The following is a 16,006-nucleotide window of genomic DNA, read 5'->3' as shown; positions in this document are numbered from 1 at the left end:
GAATAATAACATGCATATGAGAATTGATATAATAATATTACACAAGTACATTTTTCAAAATGATAATAAGGGAATAAAAACTTAGCTTAAAATGTGATGCTAACTTTCTATGGTTGAACTCAATGATTCAATTTGATGTTCTATGATTAGATTTGTGATTCTAATGTTGTAATATATTACTAGATGATTCACTTTTTTCTTTAGTTAAATTCCATGTTGTATAAATGATCCCCACGTTCATAGTTTTAATTTTTATCCACAAATTTAATCTTTGCTAAGGACTTGATTTGTGTATTATTGATTTTCTAAAACTTCTTTATCTTAGGTATATGAATCAATGACCTAAAATTTGGTATTAACTATAGATACCATTTGAGTGTTGCGTAAGGGGTTTCACCATAGTCTAACCCCTCAATTATACATCTTTCATATCTTGACATTCTCTTTCATCCCGATGATGGATCACAAAGTGTGATCTGAAACGTTGATGCAAAAAAAAGAAGTAACACAATCAAATCCAAAAGCAACAATAGACACTTTGAAGAATATTGAAGACACATAAAACAACCATGTAATATTCCTAATCTACCCTTACCATGCAAATGTTAATGTTGAAAGGAAATCAGGGTAGCAAAACAACTTCCTACACTAACCTTGAGAGGAGGATTAAGCAAAAATTTTCATATCTTTACAATAGATAGAAAAACTGAACAACAATAAATCTAAATAGCATGCATACCACAACACAATGATTTATGTTGGGTAAACCCTTTTGGGAGAAAAATTCCACACTCCAAAAGCCACCCAATGTTATTTATAAGTCAATAATATATTACAATATACTTGCAGAGCAAGCTTCTCACAAGAGTATCACCACAAAGATCCACAAGCAACTCAACAACTATTAGACTCTTAGAATACATCACAATACTTAACCACAATACAATGCCCTCATAAAACAAGGTTGCCTTCTAGGACAAGCAAAACACACAAAATATCCATCGTTTGATTTGTGACCTAATAATAAATGGTCAAGATTTACATTGATAAATTATACAAAAAATGTGCCTTTTAGGGGCTCTACCTTTGAACCCCTGCTGGGGTGCATGATCCCCGAATCCCTTGATTGGGGGGCCATCCACTCAAACCCCACAAGGGGGGCACCCCCCTTGCAACCCACCACACTCATTTATCGATAACAAACTTTTATTAAATTGTAATGTTGAAACACCATTTTCTTAACTAATGTTATATAACAATGTTTTGATATGCTTAATGTAGGACAAATGCAAGAAAGACTCTCCCCTTCATTTCTTGACACATCTTATACTAAATTAGAATTTATCCTTTTATACAACACTCAAGCATACAAATTGAATGTTTTCACATTCAAGGTACAAGTAAGAAAGAGATTGGCTTAAGCCTATGATAAAGTTTGAATTTAGAATTTTGCTGGTCAAATCTATATGTAGATTTAACCCAAGACTAAGAATGGACAATCATATCAAATCCAAACCCTTCAGATGTGTAAAAATACTTTCAAATCAATTTACAGACTTTCATACAAAATATGCCACTTAGACACTAATTAAAATATTTTTTATCTAATGAATAAATTTGAAACAATCTACAAATAAATTCGAAAACAAATTTTACTATAAAATATACACCCTTTACCTTTACAAAACAAAGTCAACCCCATAAAAATTAAATTACAAATAAATTAGGACTAACACTTTGAGTTGAAAGGTAGGTAGCATTTAGGTTTCGTTACAAATGAGGGAAAGCTCACCACATTGTCTTCACCACCTGGTTAGCTTAGTCTACAAAAGTTTTCTTCATACACACTTTTAATTTATACTTTCTGCGTATATAAATATCACAACAGACGATTGTAACGACAAGCTTGAAAATCGCATGTATCGAACTCGATAACCTCATTAGGCTTTATTTCGTAAATTGGTACTTCCAAAGTCTCCACATGCCTAACCTAAAGCTTCAACAACCATGTGAGGATTTGAAGTGCGAACCTAAAAATAATGAAAAAATGGAAGTCAATAAACAAGCACTTCATTTTTGAGCTCCTAACAGTCTGATTTCTCCTGTTTGACAGATACGCTACAGTAGACCAAAAAAAAAAAAACATTGTTTCCCGTGACTGTCTAGTTTCGAAATTCTGCATTTTACGGTTTTCTGAGGTCACCTGATCGATTCCTAGCCCTAGCTCGAACCTTCCTATTTCTGCAGTTGTGGATCGGCGGATATATTTGCATAACTGCCAGCATTTTGTCGTCTTGGGAGAATTTAATAGTTCAGAAATCTCGGATTCGATTCATATAGAAAGGGCGATATGAATTAAGCTGCGGAGAATTATTCTGCGAAATGATCGTCGTTGTCGATTGCACATCGATCCCGGGGCGTTCCATCTTACGCCTTTATGAACGGTGAGTTTTATTTAATCAATTTTTTTTCTCTTTTCCATTCAATCTTTTTTTATGATATAGCTGAGATTTTTGCAGGCCGCAATTTTTTGTTTTGAAAACATGGTTGAAATCTGGATTTATGAATCTTATTGAGCCGCCGAATTTGAATTCGCAATCGGCTCTGAACTTCGCGTTCTTTTAAATAATTAACCTACTTTGCCTGCAGAGCCAAGCGGGAGGGATGAATTTAGGGTTATATTTTAGATCTTGGTGTTGATAATTTTAGATTGCTTTGATTAAGGTTGTACAGTTCTAATGAGTGACTTTTATGATTTGAGAGGGGCGGGGAAATGCTACTTATATTATGAATTTTCTGTTCTTGTATTTATTAGCTTATGTTTATGTTGAAACCAGTACCATGTGGCATGCCTTTTTTGGTTGGGCATTCCCCTTGATGAGAGTCCTTCAGCTTAATGCTATGAGCGAGGGGTATCTGCTTCTGTTCCGTGAATTTGGTTTTGATTTTTGCCTGTAAATTTAGACCATGCCATATTGCCCACTATAATTTTTTTCCACAACTGATATGGGTCACAGGGTGTCAAAGATCATCCTTAGGTCTTTCCCGAATCTGTTCTTCCTCTGATTAACCTCTGCACTGTTGCCCAAATCTGTAGCATGAAGTGAGTGGGACCATGTATTTAACACTTCGTTAGTCATAAAAACTGTGAAGATAGTCTGAATATTCTTGCCAAACTGAATACGACATTCTTCTCCGATCCAAATTGAAACAATTTTCGGAAGCTTTATCATATTTTATGAAACGTTCAATGCGGTCAACATGTTATAATGCTTCTTTCCTCTACGCAGATGAACATAGGTGTCCCAGAAGTGATTTATGAGCCTCTGACATACAAACTTTGAATTTAAAGGCCTCATAGGATTATGGAGCACCTAACTGAAATCTATTTTCCGTGGTTAGCAATTGTGGAGAGCATAGGATTTTAAACCTTCATTATTTGGAAACTTCTAAAGCAATAAATCGAAAAAAATATCGAATATTTTGAGTTATGTTGAATGATAGAATTTTTATACTGGGATATATACTCGAATATCAGATTTAAGCATGTCTGCTTTTGTCTCTTTTGGTTGTGCTTGAAAAGTTTTTGTAATGCATGAAGCAGAACATTGGCACGTGCTGTGTAAGTCTTTGTGATTTACCTAATCCTTTGATTCCTTTGATTTAAAAACTGTTTCTGCTTATATTGTATGGAATAATTTTGGAGATTATAGAGAGAAAGTTAGTGAAAACTGCAAAGAATTCGATGCTTATTAGTAATTTGTAAGTTTGCAAATACTGATAACAGGCCAAATTCAACTACTAATATATTTCCTATTCTACAACACATGCACTTGCTAGCCATCAGTGAAGTTAAACTAAGGAGTACTTGGCCACTCGGGTAGAGTATTGTGAGTCGTGACTATGCTACTAAGGGAGTCAAATTAACCTGCGTACTAACTGACTAAAACAATGGACACCATGATAAGCAAGGATAACATTCACTCACACATTGTAGTAGCCTTAAGAATTCAATAAAAAATGGTTGTAAGGACTAATCTAGAAATCAAGTAGGAAACAAATTTAAGTAAAAGCCTCATATTCCAAACTACTACAAGCCTCAGATAGAACATGCAAATATAATTTTAAACAAAAGCAAAGAAACCAAATATTATCAAGAGAGCATTTGTGGATTCGATTGTGTGTAAGATTTTAGCATCAACGTTTCGGATCACACTCCGTGATCCATCATCAGGATGAAGAGAGTCAAAATCTCTTGATATTTATATGATGGATTGTGGAAATCTCTTAGAACAAACCAAATATTTCCAAAAATTCCATTTCAAGTGAGATTTGTTCCAATGATTTGGGATGTGGATAGTTATCCTAAATGGGATGAAATGCATAGAATGGTGTCTCAATTTATAATTTTTTAGGAAGTACAACGGGTGGTGGAGATGTGATGAAAAGGGCAACAATGGAGGATGAATGAGAAGACTTTCCTAGGATTGAGAAGAGAATGGAGGGTCATTATGGAAGCTGTTTAAATGTGAAGGGCTAGGATGTATTTACCAAACATAGTAAGTTGTTGCAACCGTGGGCAATGTGGGGACAAGTGCATTTAGGACCCCCTTTATTCTTGGAATTTGGTGGAGGGAATATAACCAATAATTAAATAATATTTTTTTGAAAATTATTTAGCTATGTGAGGTGGAAAATTGGATAATTAAATAGTTATTTAATTATTTGTGAGAAGGAAAACTAGCTAATTAATTAATTGTGGGGTACATTAGGTGAGCTGAATTAACTAGATAAGTTAATTGGAACAAGGCTGTGCTATGAAAATATAATGTGTTTACATTTTGCCCCTCTTTGATACAACATCGCAACTAAGTGATGTTTGGTCAAAATAAAATAAAAAGTAGGATGAAGTGGAGCTTTGACTGCAGGCTGCTTGGTTTGCTTAGAAGAAAAGGGATGATGATGGAAGTGATTCTCCCTCAAGAGGGTTGTTGGGCGAAATGGATCTTGGGAGGTCTCTTGAAAAGACAAAGTAAGATGAGAGTATGTGTCATGAGGGATAGAAATTACTTGAGAGAAATGATATGGGGATGATATAAAAGCTATGGATATAAAATTGATGATGGATGAGGATTGGACATATTGATTGGTGTCACTTGGATAATTGGATGATATGATCCTTGATGACATGGTAGTACATAATTGATGACGATATCTCACAAGAAGGTATTGCAGCTGTGATGACACATGATTTTGTGGACAGAGTAGGGATGTAAAAACCCCTGCTAAATCTGATCTGTTTCTCTCAATATTGGATGCTTTACATTTCGTCAAACACTTGGCATACAATTCACTGTTATCTGATTTTATGATCACTGTTTATGTTTTTGGGTGTATGTTCATTGCCAAATCAAATAGAAATGCAAAGAATATGATAAACAATGACTGCACTAAACTTGACAACACAGTCTCAAAGGAATGATATTGCATTAGGCATAATTCAGAGTTGAATACACTTATTATCAGGTCTGAAACAAATGATATAAGACTGTAACACCATATGGGAAATGCATAATATTGACAATTACAAAGTCTGATTCGATTCCCCACATACCCGGTTTGCTTGCTTGCCTGTTGTATTCTAATTGATACCCAATGTAACCTGATGAGGAAGGGAATAGCCTGCAACACTGCTGATGAAGACTGAAGCGATTCTGATCCAAATCTTAAGTGATGGCAGCCCCTAAAAACTCCTAGCAACTGTGAATGTTCTCCTCCAACATAGCCGCCTAGGGTATAATAGGAATTAATGAAACCCGTTACTGTTATCAAGCCAATCGGGTCACCTAAACCTTGCCACTGAGATCTGATATAAACCTGTAATCACTTCCAACTGAGCCCTTCATAGAGTCGCCCAAGATAGAACAATATATAATTTCATGTAACCTCCAATCTGCAATGTGGCTCCATTATTGTGTCTAAACTCTAGTCGAACTTCCTCAAAATCTGTCCAAAATTCTACAAATAAGCTCAATAGTAGACTCTATATGAATCCACCCCCCAAGTAGAGTTGGGTTTCCATCCAACCTACTAATCTCTAAGGGTTTGTGCCCTTGGAAAAGGCTGCAACTGAAGAACTCAGCTGAGAATGGAGAAACATCAAAATGTAAAAACCACATATATCCTCCTCCAATGAAAAATACCCCTTATATGAAACTTGATTTCCACCACTTATGGAACCCAAATATAAAATTATGCATCCTCCAAGGGGTCGTCCCACTTCTAGGGAAAATGAAATTAAATAAAAATCATTTTACTTTATTTCCCACCCTTATAATGTCACTTTATGACTGTAAATTATAACTTAAGTCACTTTATTTTTATAATTTTAATTTTATAACAAAAGTGACTTTTCCCTTAAAAAATGCTATTTTATAAGCTCCCAATAAAAATAATATTTCACCTTTATTTCTCCATCAACAAGATAATGATAATTCCAGCCAAACATCCCTCAAGTCTCCATATTAGCCTATTAGGATGACGAGAAATAGGCTAATCAACTCATAGGTGATCACTGAAGAGAAGGGGACGTTACAGTCCTCCCTTCCTGGGATTGCTTGTCCACAAGCAACTGCAATGTTGGATGCTGCAATATATCTTTGCCTTCCCACGTGGCATCCTCCAAAGGTAAATCTCTCCAACGTACCAAATACTTTCGGATCACCCTACTCTTCAATCTCCTCTCTTGCACCTCCTATATCTCTGCAGGAACCAATACCAATCTTCCCTCCTCATCCAAAGGAGGTAAATCTGGAGAAGAAACAATATGCTGCCCAAGTGCCTTTTAGGCAAGACACATGAAAAACATTATGAATTTTGCTACTAGGAGGTAATTCAAGCTCATATGCTACCTCTCCAATCCTTTTTAGAACCTTGTATGGACCGTAGAAGCTAGGCTTAAGTTTTTCTGCACCACTCCTCTTCAGGGGACTCTGTTTATATGGCTGAAGGGGCAAGAAAACCATATCACCAACCTCAAATGATCTCTCTGTCCTGTGTGGATTTGCATATTACTTCTGCTGATTCTGAGCCTGCTGAATGTATCCTTGAGAACTCTAAGAATATCTTGGTTATCTTGCAACTAGTCTCTAGCTTGAGGTGCTCTACTATCATCAAAGGCTAATGTAATGTCCCCAATTTTTAAGGTGACATTTAATTAAATTGATTTTTATTAAGTTATCAAAATAAAAATAAAATATTCATATGATGACTTAATATTAATTAATTTAATTAAAAGAAACAATAAAATAATAATATATTATTATAAGGTCACTCTATTTAATAAAGTTCTCTAGTTGGCCTGACCTTCTAGATGCTTCCTAGAGGGCTTTATAAGGAAGTCTTGGGTTTGTAGCAAAGGCATGCTTGAATTCGATAAACGTTTTGTGATCTTTGGAGACGAAAACCTTCAAGAGCTGAGAGGAGAGCTGGAGGAAACCCTAGTTCTTCAAAAGGGTAGATTCGTGGCAGAGTCTACATTGTACCAAATTTGTGAAGTCTCCTTTGGAGACAAATTTGAAGAGAAAATAAAGCCATTGGTGATTCTGAGCCTTTTCCTATGTTATGAATGTTGAGCGCTTCAATTCATAAAGTGGTGATTCATTATTTGATGGAATGCTTTTAAAGGTTGGGTGTAATTCTTACCGGTGAAAATCATTGAACTATAATATTGGTTCATTAAGTCGCTTCAATAATATTATCAAGGGCTTCCTATATCTTAATTTTGGCATAAGGAAAGCATTGAAAGATAATAATCACTACTGCACAACTTGATATCAACTAATTATCTGTTGTAGTAAGGTGAAAGGACCAGAAGGAGGAGATAGAAGTGTTTGTGAAGGGAGATGGTTGCCACTTAGCGCCACTGTAAGGGCGCCTCTAATTGTCAATCCTCGTTTGGGACTGGAATCTCGGCTAGCTGTTGGGGGTTTGACTTGAATGAGTATTCATTGGCTGGAAATTCAGATAGTTATCAACGAATTTGAAGGGAAAGTGGAGTTCAGGCAAATCTATCTAACAGGGTAGGGTTACAAGAAGAGGTTCTGTGCATCGGGTCTGATAAGCCTCGGCTTCTATTCAGTATTTAGACGGAGGTAGCAAAGTAACTGTATTGTGCAGAAAGAACAATTTGTAATCTCTTCATTTTCTATATATGAACTGTGCGTTGGGATTGATAATCTGAAATATAAAATTTTGTTTTCACTTCTTTTCTCTAATTAATACACACACTAGTGATTATGGCATCAAAACAGATTCTAAGATTCAATAGAGAGCTATTCGCTGTTTGTTTTCCCTTGAGTGATTATTCAATTCTTTTGCTGTTTGTTTTCATACCTTGATAATGTTGGCGAATTTTGTTTCAAGTTTTCATTGTGCATAAGTGGGCATCTTTCAGCTAAGTCTAGAAAAGACAAAGCATCATAACCAGAGTTCCCAAACTTGCCACGAGTCAGGCAAGTTTGCCGATCTGCGAGTTTTGACAACTCGTGACTGGGACTCGGCGAGTTTTGCTCATAACTCGCTTGACTCAGGCGAGTCAAGCGAGTTATGGTAAAACTCGCCGAGTCCGAGCTCCAGGACTCGTGCCGCGGCACGTCAGACGTGGCAGACAGAGAGGTTGAGGCTGTGGCTATGGTAGAGGAGGAGGATAGAGCATGATCCGACACAGGCACAATTGATGTTGATCATTGTGGCACCTCACAGGTGCAAACAATGGCTACTCAGCCATCAAGGACCTACCTTAGACGCCTTTGTAGGAGGTAGACAAACTACTCTGAGGCTGAGGCTGAGGATGAGGATGAGCTAGAGCTTCTATTTGATGATGTTATAGTGTCTTTAAGCATTATTCAATAATGGGTGCATGAAACAAGTTTTAAATCGTTAAAGATCTCTCAATTTCAAGGGTTTTTTAATTTTGCCGAGTCATTGCCGAGTCATTGCCGAGTCATAGCTGGGTCACAAGTCGAGTCGGCCTTGCCGAGTCCAAGTCTGGGAACTTTGATCATAACCATATAAAGCTCCAAATGGTGTCATACCAATAGACATATGATAAGTGGTATTATAACAATGCTCCCTTGGATACAATCACATAATTACGAAGATAACCTTCCACCCACTTATTCACAATCTCAATCTGTCCATCCGTCTGAGGGTGGTAGCTAGTGCTTGGGGTCAAATTAGTACCAGCAAACCTGAATAGCTCCTGCCAAAATATGCTGAGAAACCTGCTATTCCGATCGCTGACAATGGTCTTAGGGAGTCCATGTACTCTAAACACCTCACGAAAGAACAACTCTGCTACCTGACATGCTGAGTAGTTGGCTGAAATGGCAAATAAGTGTGCATACTTTGTCAACCGACCAACAACAACAAATATACAATCCTTGGTTGTTCATGTGACCAAGAACCTATGTGGCCAAAAACTAAAAAGCTAGATCACTGATTTTGAACCAAAGAATTTCCCACCAATGGATTTCCCAAGGATTTAGTGTGGATTTCAAAAAGCTAGGCATGGATTTTGTTGGGTCCCTGCAATAATATCGACTTTTATTTAATAGGGAAACTATATTCCAATTACCTGCACTTCACATTTTTCTTTATAAATTATTATAGTTTGAGACTAGATTTGTTGCCCATGAATATCTCTTTGCACCTGAAACATTTTTTTTGGATATGTATGAATTATGAAAAAATAATCTACTGCTACAATACAGTGAATATGTGCCAAGGTCTTGTGCATTGCGTGGGCATGTCTCTACATATATATCTGACCTATCTACTGTATATACATTGTGATCAAATTACATATACAGCGAATACATGTGAATGGTGGTGTATGTTTCATAGATATAAATAATTATGTATTTGTCTGACCTTGTTGGTATGCTTAAAAAAACAATAGCGTGTACACTCAAAATTACTGTGTATGCATCAAAAACTATAAATTGCAAAATTAAAAACTCTATATATATGCTTAAAAAAATTGCATATATATCAAACTTGACCTTGCATAGGAGTATAACACTGTTTGTATAGTACTGTCAAACACGCTACAAAAATGAAGAAAACTTCCTGTAAGCAAAATATATTGAGTTATATGTCAAAAGTTGCCTTTCAGCTGCTTTGGATGCAACTGTGACCTCTGTTTTGTCCCTAAAAGTTTCAATAAAATTTTGTCAGCAAAACCACTCAAACTGAAGCAAGAACCTGTAAGATCAATTAACCAAAAACCACTACAAAGCACAAACCACGTAATGAAATTGGATGAAGGATATGCTCCCCAGCAGATTTGCTAAATGTAAGGACTAGTCTAGAAATCAAGTGGGAAACCAAATACTACCAAAATTCCATTTGCAAGTGAGATTTTCTCCAATGATTTGGGATGCGGATGCTCTTGTGCAGAAAAGTTACCTATTTTTACAGCATATAGTTAACATAAATGGAATGGATGAAATGCATAGGATGGTGGCTCAATTTATAGATTTTGGGAAGGACAATGGATGGTGGAGATGTGATGAATAGATCAACGGTGGAGGATGAAAGAGAATATTTTCCTAGGATTGAGAAGAGAATGGAGGGTAATGATAGAGTTTGTTTGGATGTGAAGGGGTAGGATGTATTTACCAAAAATAGTAAGTTGTTGCAACCATAGGTAATGTGGGGGACAAATGCATTTAGGACCCCCTTTATTCTTTGAATTCGGTTGTTATTATTAGAATATTTAATTATATTTTAGTCACCTATATTTAGTTCCTTGTTTAATGGTCATTTAGCTTTTAAGTTAATTAGCTTTTAAAGCTTTATTTAGCATTTAGCTTTTTCTTTTTAGATTAATTAGCTTTTAAGCTTTATTTAGCGTTTAGCTTTTTAGTAGTTCACTTTAAACGACTTGTTCTTACTTTAGAACGTCGTCTTGTAATCTCTATATATACGCTTGTATATTGTTGAATACATTATCCGATTATTGAATCATTCATTCAATTTATTTTTCGTGGTATCAGAGCGGGTCGATGGGATTCTTTAAAGTTTGGCGAATTTTTTAATAAAAAATCATGGCCTTCTTTCTGGAATATTTTCCAGATTTTTTTTTATTAAAAAAATGATTTTTCTTTTTAGAAAGCTTTTTGAGGGTTTCTGGTTTGTGGGCGAATTTCTGTGTTGGGCAGTAGTTCATGTTTTTTTTAGAGTTCTGGAGATTTTTGGGGCTGCAACTTGGAGTTTTTTTTTGCAAATTGAAAATTTTCTAAGGTTTCTGCAATTTTCGACTAGGGTTTTGACCCTTCAGTTCAAGTCGGAATTTTATTTTGGTTGCAGATTCTTGGTGGGTTTTTTGAGACCTCAACCGGGTCGTCGTTAGATTTTTCTAGGTGCATCGTTTTCCGTGCCTCAATTTTTGAGCCGTCGGACCTGTATTTGATTTTAGATTCTGGTGGGTTTTTCGAGAGATTTTTTGGGTTGATCTTATCATTTTCTAGTTGCCTCGTTTTTTGTGCCTTGAATTTTGTGCCAGCACATTTGCCTTGGAATTTAAAAATAGTCAGCGATTTCTACTATTTATGTGGGTGCTGTTTATGCTGTACATCCGACCTAGAGTTTCTGCCCTATTTTTTTTGCCTTTTTTTGGGAAAAAAATCGTCAATATTTTTCTTTTTTTTTTACAAAAAAATCAAAGGTATTTTTTTATTTTCTGCAAATTATTATTATTTTTTTGATTGTTTTCAGGAAAAATTTCAGGTTTTAAGTTTGCAGAAAATTTTAATTTCTGGGTTTCTTCCAAACCTCGAAATTTGCACCTTAGAATTCGTGCCAGAATTCTCCTCCAGGGTTTCAGATTTTTTGTGCAGCTACTTCTATTTTGATTTTTAATCAGAATCTTCCGTCTCATTCTTTGTGCCTTCACTAGGTTGACCACGTTCAACCTCGGTTTCTGTGATGGCATCTTTGACCAACATCATGTTGGAACACAGATAGAAGTTCAACAGCTGCCACAACACTTGGAAACAGTGCATATTCATGATATCTGAATATCGTTACCTTTATCAGATTGATTTAGGCCAGACCTCATCTTATAGGTCCCAGGGTTTTTACGATTTTTTCCTGAAAAATTGTCTATCGGTTTTCTGATTTTTTTCCACAAAAAATGATGGGAAGGTTTTCATGATTTTTTCCTGAAAAATTGTTTGTCAGTTTTCTGATTTTTTCCACAAAAAATCATGGGAGGGTTTTCATGATTTTTTCCTCAAAAATTGTTCGCAGGGTTTATAATTTTCCCTTAAAAATTATCTAATCTGTAATCTGCGATATTTGCGTAAGATTTTAGTTATTTGGGTTTTACCCTTTTTTTCCACAAAAACGATGATTTGTAACCTCAGATTTCTTGGTTTTTCGATTTTCTCCTCAAAATTGTAAATTCTTTTTTCAAGGGTTCCCATTTCAGGGTTTGACGGTTTTTTCCTCAAAAATCATGCTTTGTTGCAGTTAGTTTGGGTTGCGCCTGCCAGGGCGAACATCTGCAACCGTGGTATCTTGCTGTCAGTTTTGGAGTTGATAATCTTCTGCAAAAGGGTTAGTCGATTTTCCTCAAAATCATGCTTTCAGGTTTCAGTTTGGTTACCCAACGTCAAGTTGGATGGATTTTGGTGTTCTTGGTCATAAACACTTTTCAGATCTAGGGAGGGTCTCCACCACAACAAAGTGTTCTTTTCATTTGTGATCAAAAGACCTGCAATGTCTTTTGTAGGGTAGTTAGTAGATAGAATGACCATTAAGGGAGGGTATTAGAATATTTAATTATATTTTAGTCACCTATATTTAGTTCCTTGTTTAATGGTCATTTAGCCTTTTAGTTAATTAGCTTTTAAAGCTTTATTTAGCATTTAGCTTTTTCTTTTTAGATTAATTAGCTTTTAAGCTTTATTTAGCGTTTAGCTTTTTAGTAGTTCACTTTAAACGACTTGTTCTTAATTTAGAATGTCGTCTTGTAATCTCTATATATACGCTTGTATATTGTTGAATACATTATCCGATTATTGAATCATTCATTCAATTTATTTTTCAGTTATAATATAGCTATAATTAAATAATAATTATTTAAATATGTGTGAGAGGGAAAAGTGGCTAACTAAATAACAGAGGCATTTCTTTAAGTGGGGTACATTAGTTGAGGTGAATTAACTCAATTAATTAATTTGGTCAAGATTGTACTAGGAAAATAATAGGCGTCTTCAATGGCAAAAGATAATGGCATATATTTGGTTTCTTGGAAGCTGTGTTGTGTAGATGGTACAAATGTTCTACTCATAAAAACACTTCCTTGTTATTGAATCCCAATTTGATTGAATTTTTGCCAAAAAGTTAAGAGTGTGCCACAAATCCTTTCCACTTTGCAGATCTTAGAAAATGGAAATTCAACTTACAGAATCGCTATGTTAGCCTTTCAAACTTATATGATAGAGTTAGATCCTCCAATGATGGCCTTTATGAGATGGAATGACATTTTGAAGGTTCAGCCTTTGTGCAAATTATCTACTAGCATTTAATTTGTTGCTACCTCAAGCTACATTATATCTTTTTAGCAAAATGTTTACTTACATCTCTTTGATTTGCACAAGATGCTTCTTTGAGCTCTGCCCCTTGGTTTAACTCTTATGAACAAAGACTATTAGAAGGCTACTGGATAGTAGTGTCATCATTATTTGTAGTTGGAATGTTCCCTATAATTTTCTGATTTTCAAAGTCTTTGTTTCTATTTCTGTTTTGGGTCTGAATTCTGATGAATTCTAAGGATGTCTTGTTTATATTATTTTGCCATTTCCATATTCTGAATCCTAATGAATTCTATGGATGTCTTGGTTACTTTCTAAATGTAATATGTGAATTTCCTATTGGATATTTGACATTGGTTTAGTTTTATAATGGCAGCCAATGGTGTAACTCAGCCTTTCATCTGGGGGTTGAATTCTCAGAAGTTCTCAAAAAGTATCTTGAATGCTTCAAGAAAGTATAGGATTTCATGAATCTGCTTCATTGGCTGTTCCCGTTTCTACTTTAGCTTGTATAGAAAACATCTGTGCAGAATTAATATATGGACTTATGATAATTTTTTTTCTTTTGCTTAAAATGAATGGAGTATCTGCTATCGACCATTTCTTCAAATCATTTTTCAGTATTAAATTATTAATGAGTAATAATATTATTGAACATTGCTTTTAATATATGTGTATAGTCAAGTACTTCATTTTGTGCTTTCAGCAGAGTTATCTTTGTTCCTCATGATTATTGCAAATGCTTAGCATCAAAGTATATTACAGTTCGTCCACATTGCACAATATACTTCAATTTCATATGTCGTTTCACATTTTTTATTAAGAGAGCTAAGTCTAATCCATTAATTTCTACAAATCTTATGCAGTTTCTGAGTCTTGGTGACAGCACAGAAGTGTTGCTTTGTTACAAAAATGGTACGGCCACTTTTCTCATACCAGAAATTCTCTGTTTCACCACTTTTTTGTGGTCATTGAGCTGTGAAGATAAAGGAAATTCTGTTATTTCCTATTCCAGACCACCATTAAAAAATTGCAGTTGGTTTTATATCCAATTAAACATCAATATATATGGAGTTTGCAACCAAAAAAGATACAACGATTCTGTACACGTTATTTTGATTTTTATCAAATGACTAAATAATTGAGAACTAATTTGAGGTAATCATTAACATCTCAGAAGATAGATGTTATCAGCGAGAAACTGAGCCCTTAATGTAATGACATTGCTTCCAAAATTATTCTTGGAATGGGATGGCAAGGTTTATATTTAACGAAATTTAAAGGCAATGAGAAAGATTTTATTTGTGTAGTCAATGCAATTTTAGTTGTACATTTGACTAGTTTAAGAAAATGGATGTACATTTTGATCAAGTATTAAGAAAACAAGTTTCGTTAACTTGAATTGGTTTAGAATGTAAATGCAAGTATACTTCCTATGTAGTTAAGCCAAAGTTTATTTATCTCTATTTGGGGATGCGCGTGAATGATAGTGTTTTGATTATAGGAAAGTTCAAAAACTGATGATTTGGCAAGTTGAAAGGAAGCCAGATTCAACTGACAACTATGGTGATATGTAGTCTTGCGTTATGTTGCATGTCTGTTTAAATTTTTCTCAAGTTGTCAGATTTGTGTCTATCTAGCACCCACTAACAAAGGACTCAATATACTGGTTTACAATATATTGTCAAAACATCCACTCTTTCAATTACAACCTTTTATACTCCATCGGAAGCATCTCTTAAATAGGAAAACCTAAAACAACAAGTGGTTTCCAACAACCGTGTGCAAAACCAAGAGAAAAAAATGACATTCCAATCTAGAACTTAAATTTACACTCCCAAGTCATAATGAGTCAACAACTCTGTATGGAATGCAATTCCTAGTGTCATAACTTCACCTGTCAAATGGGAGAAATTATTTTGGATTTATTCAACCTTAGAAGGATCCTCTTATGCATCGTAACTTGGTCAGAAGTTTTCCATGACTTTTCTAGTGTATCTGTATACCTCTTCTCCTTGGGCATATACACACATGTATTTGACAATCAAAAAGTTTGATATGTTGAAGTGAGAGCTTTTTACATGTTCAAACCTACTGGTGGGTTTTGTCAATAAGATTTGATGTAGAATGTTTTTTACCAAATAACAAGCTGTAGTAATTGCTTTTGCCCAAAATGTTTGATCCAAACTAGCTACAGTATACATACACCTAGCCTTTTCCTTCAGCATCTTGCTCATTGTATTTGCAACTCCGTTCTGCTAAGGGGTGTGTAGAGTTGTTCTATGCTGCACAATACTATTGTCCTTATAAAATTTGTCAAACTCTTCTAAACAAAATTCCCTATGATATCTATTCTCGACCCCTTGATTTTTTTCTGTTTGGTTCTTCACTAGTGCTTTGAA

General features: G+C 35.1%; 1 protein-coding gene across 2 annotated transcripts in view; it reads left to right on the top strand.

Annotated features, from left to right (window-relative positions):
- The first annotated feature begins 1,862 nt into the window (after positions 1 to 1,862).
- LOC131063332 (vacuolar protein sorting-associated protein 26A) overlaps positions 1,863 to 16,006 on the top strand; it is a 97,589-nt gene continuing 83,445 nt past the window's right edge. The window contains exons 1-3 of one of the 2 annotated variants that reach the window (XM_057997114.2): positions 1,863 to 2,009; positions 2,114 to 2,444; positions 14,471 to 14,519. In XM_057997114.2, coding sequence (XP_057853097.1) covers positions 14,517 to 14,519 — 3 coding nt within the window. In that variant the 5' untranslated portion in view covers positions 1,863 to 2,009; positions 2,114 to 2,444; positions 14,471 to 14,516. The remainder of the gene's footprint in view (positions 2,010 to 2,113; positions 2,445 to 14,470; positions 14,520 to 16,006) is intronic. The other variant, XM_057997115.2, reaches the window with a different exon arrangement.

The sequence above is a fragment of the Cryptomeria japonica genome, chromosome 3 (assembly GCF_030272615.1).
Source record: "Cryptomeria japonica chromosome 3, Sugi_1.0, whole genome shotgun sequence".
Classification (NCBI taxonomy): Eukaryota; Viridiplantae; Streptophyta; class Pinopsida; order Cupressales; family Cupressaceae; genus Cryptomeria; species Cryptomeria japonica.
This window is presented reverse-complemented; position numbering and strand designations above follow the sequence as displayed.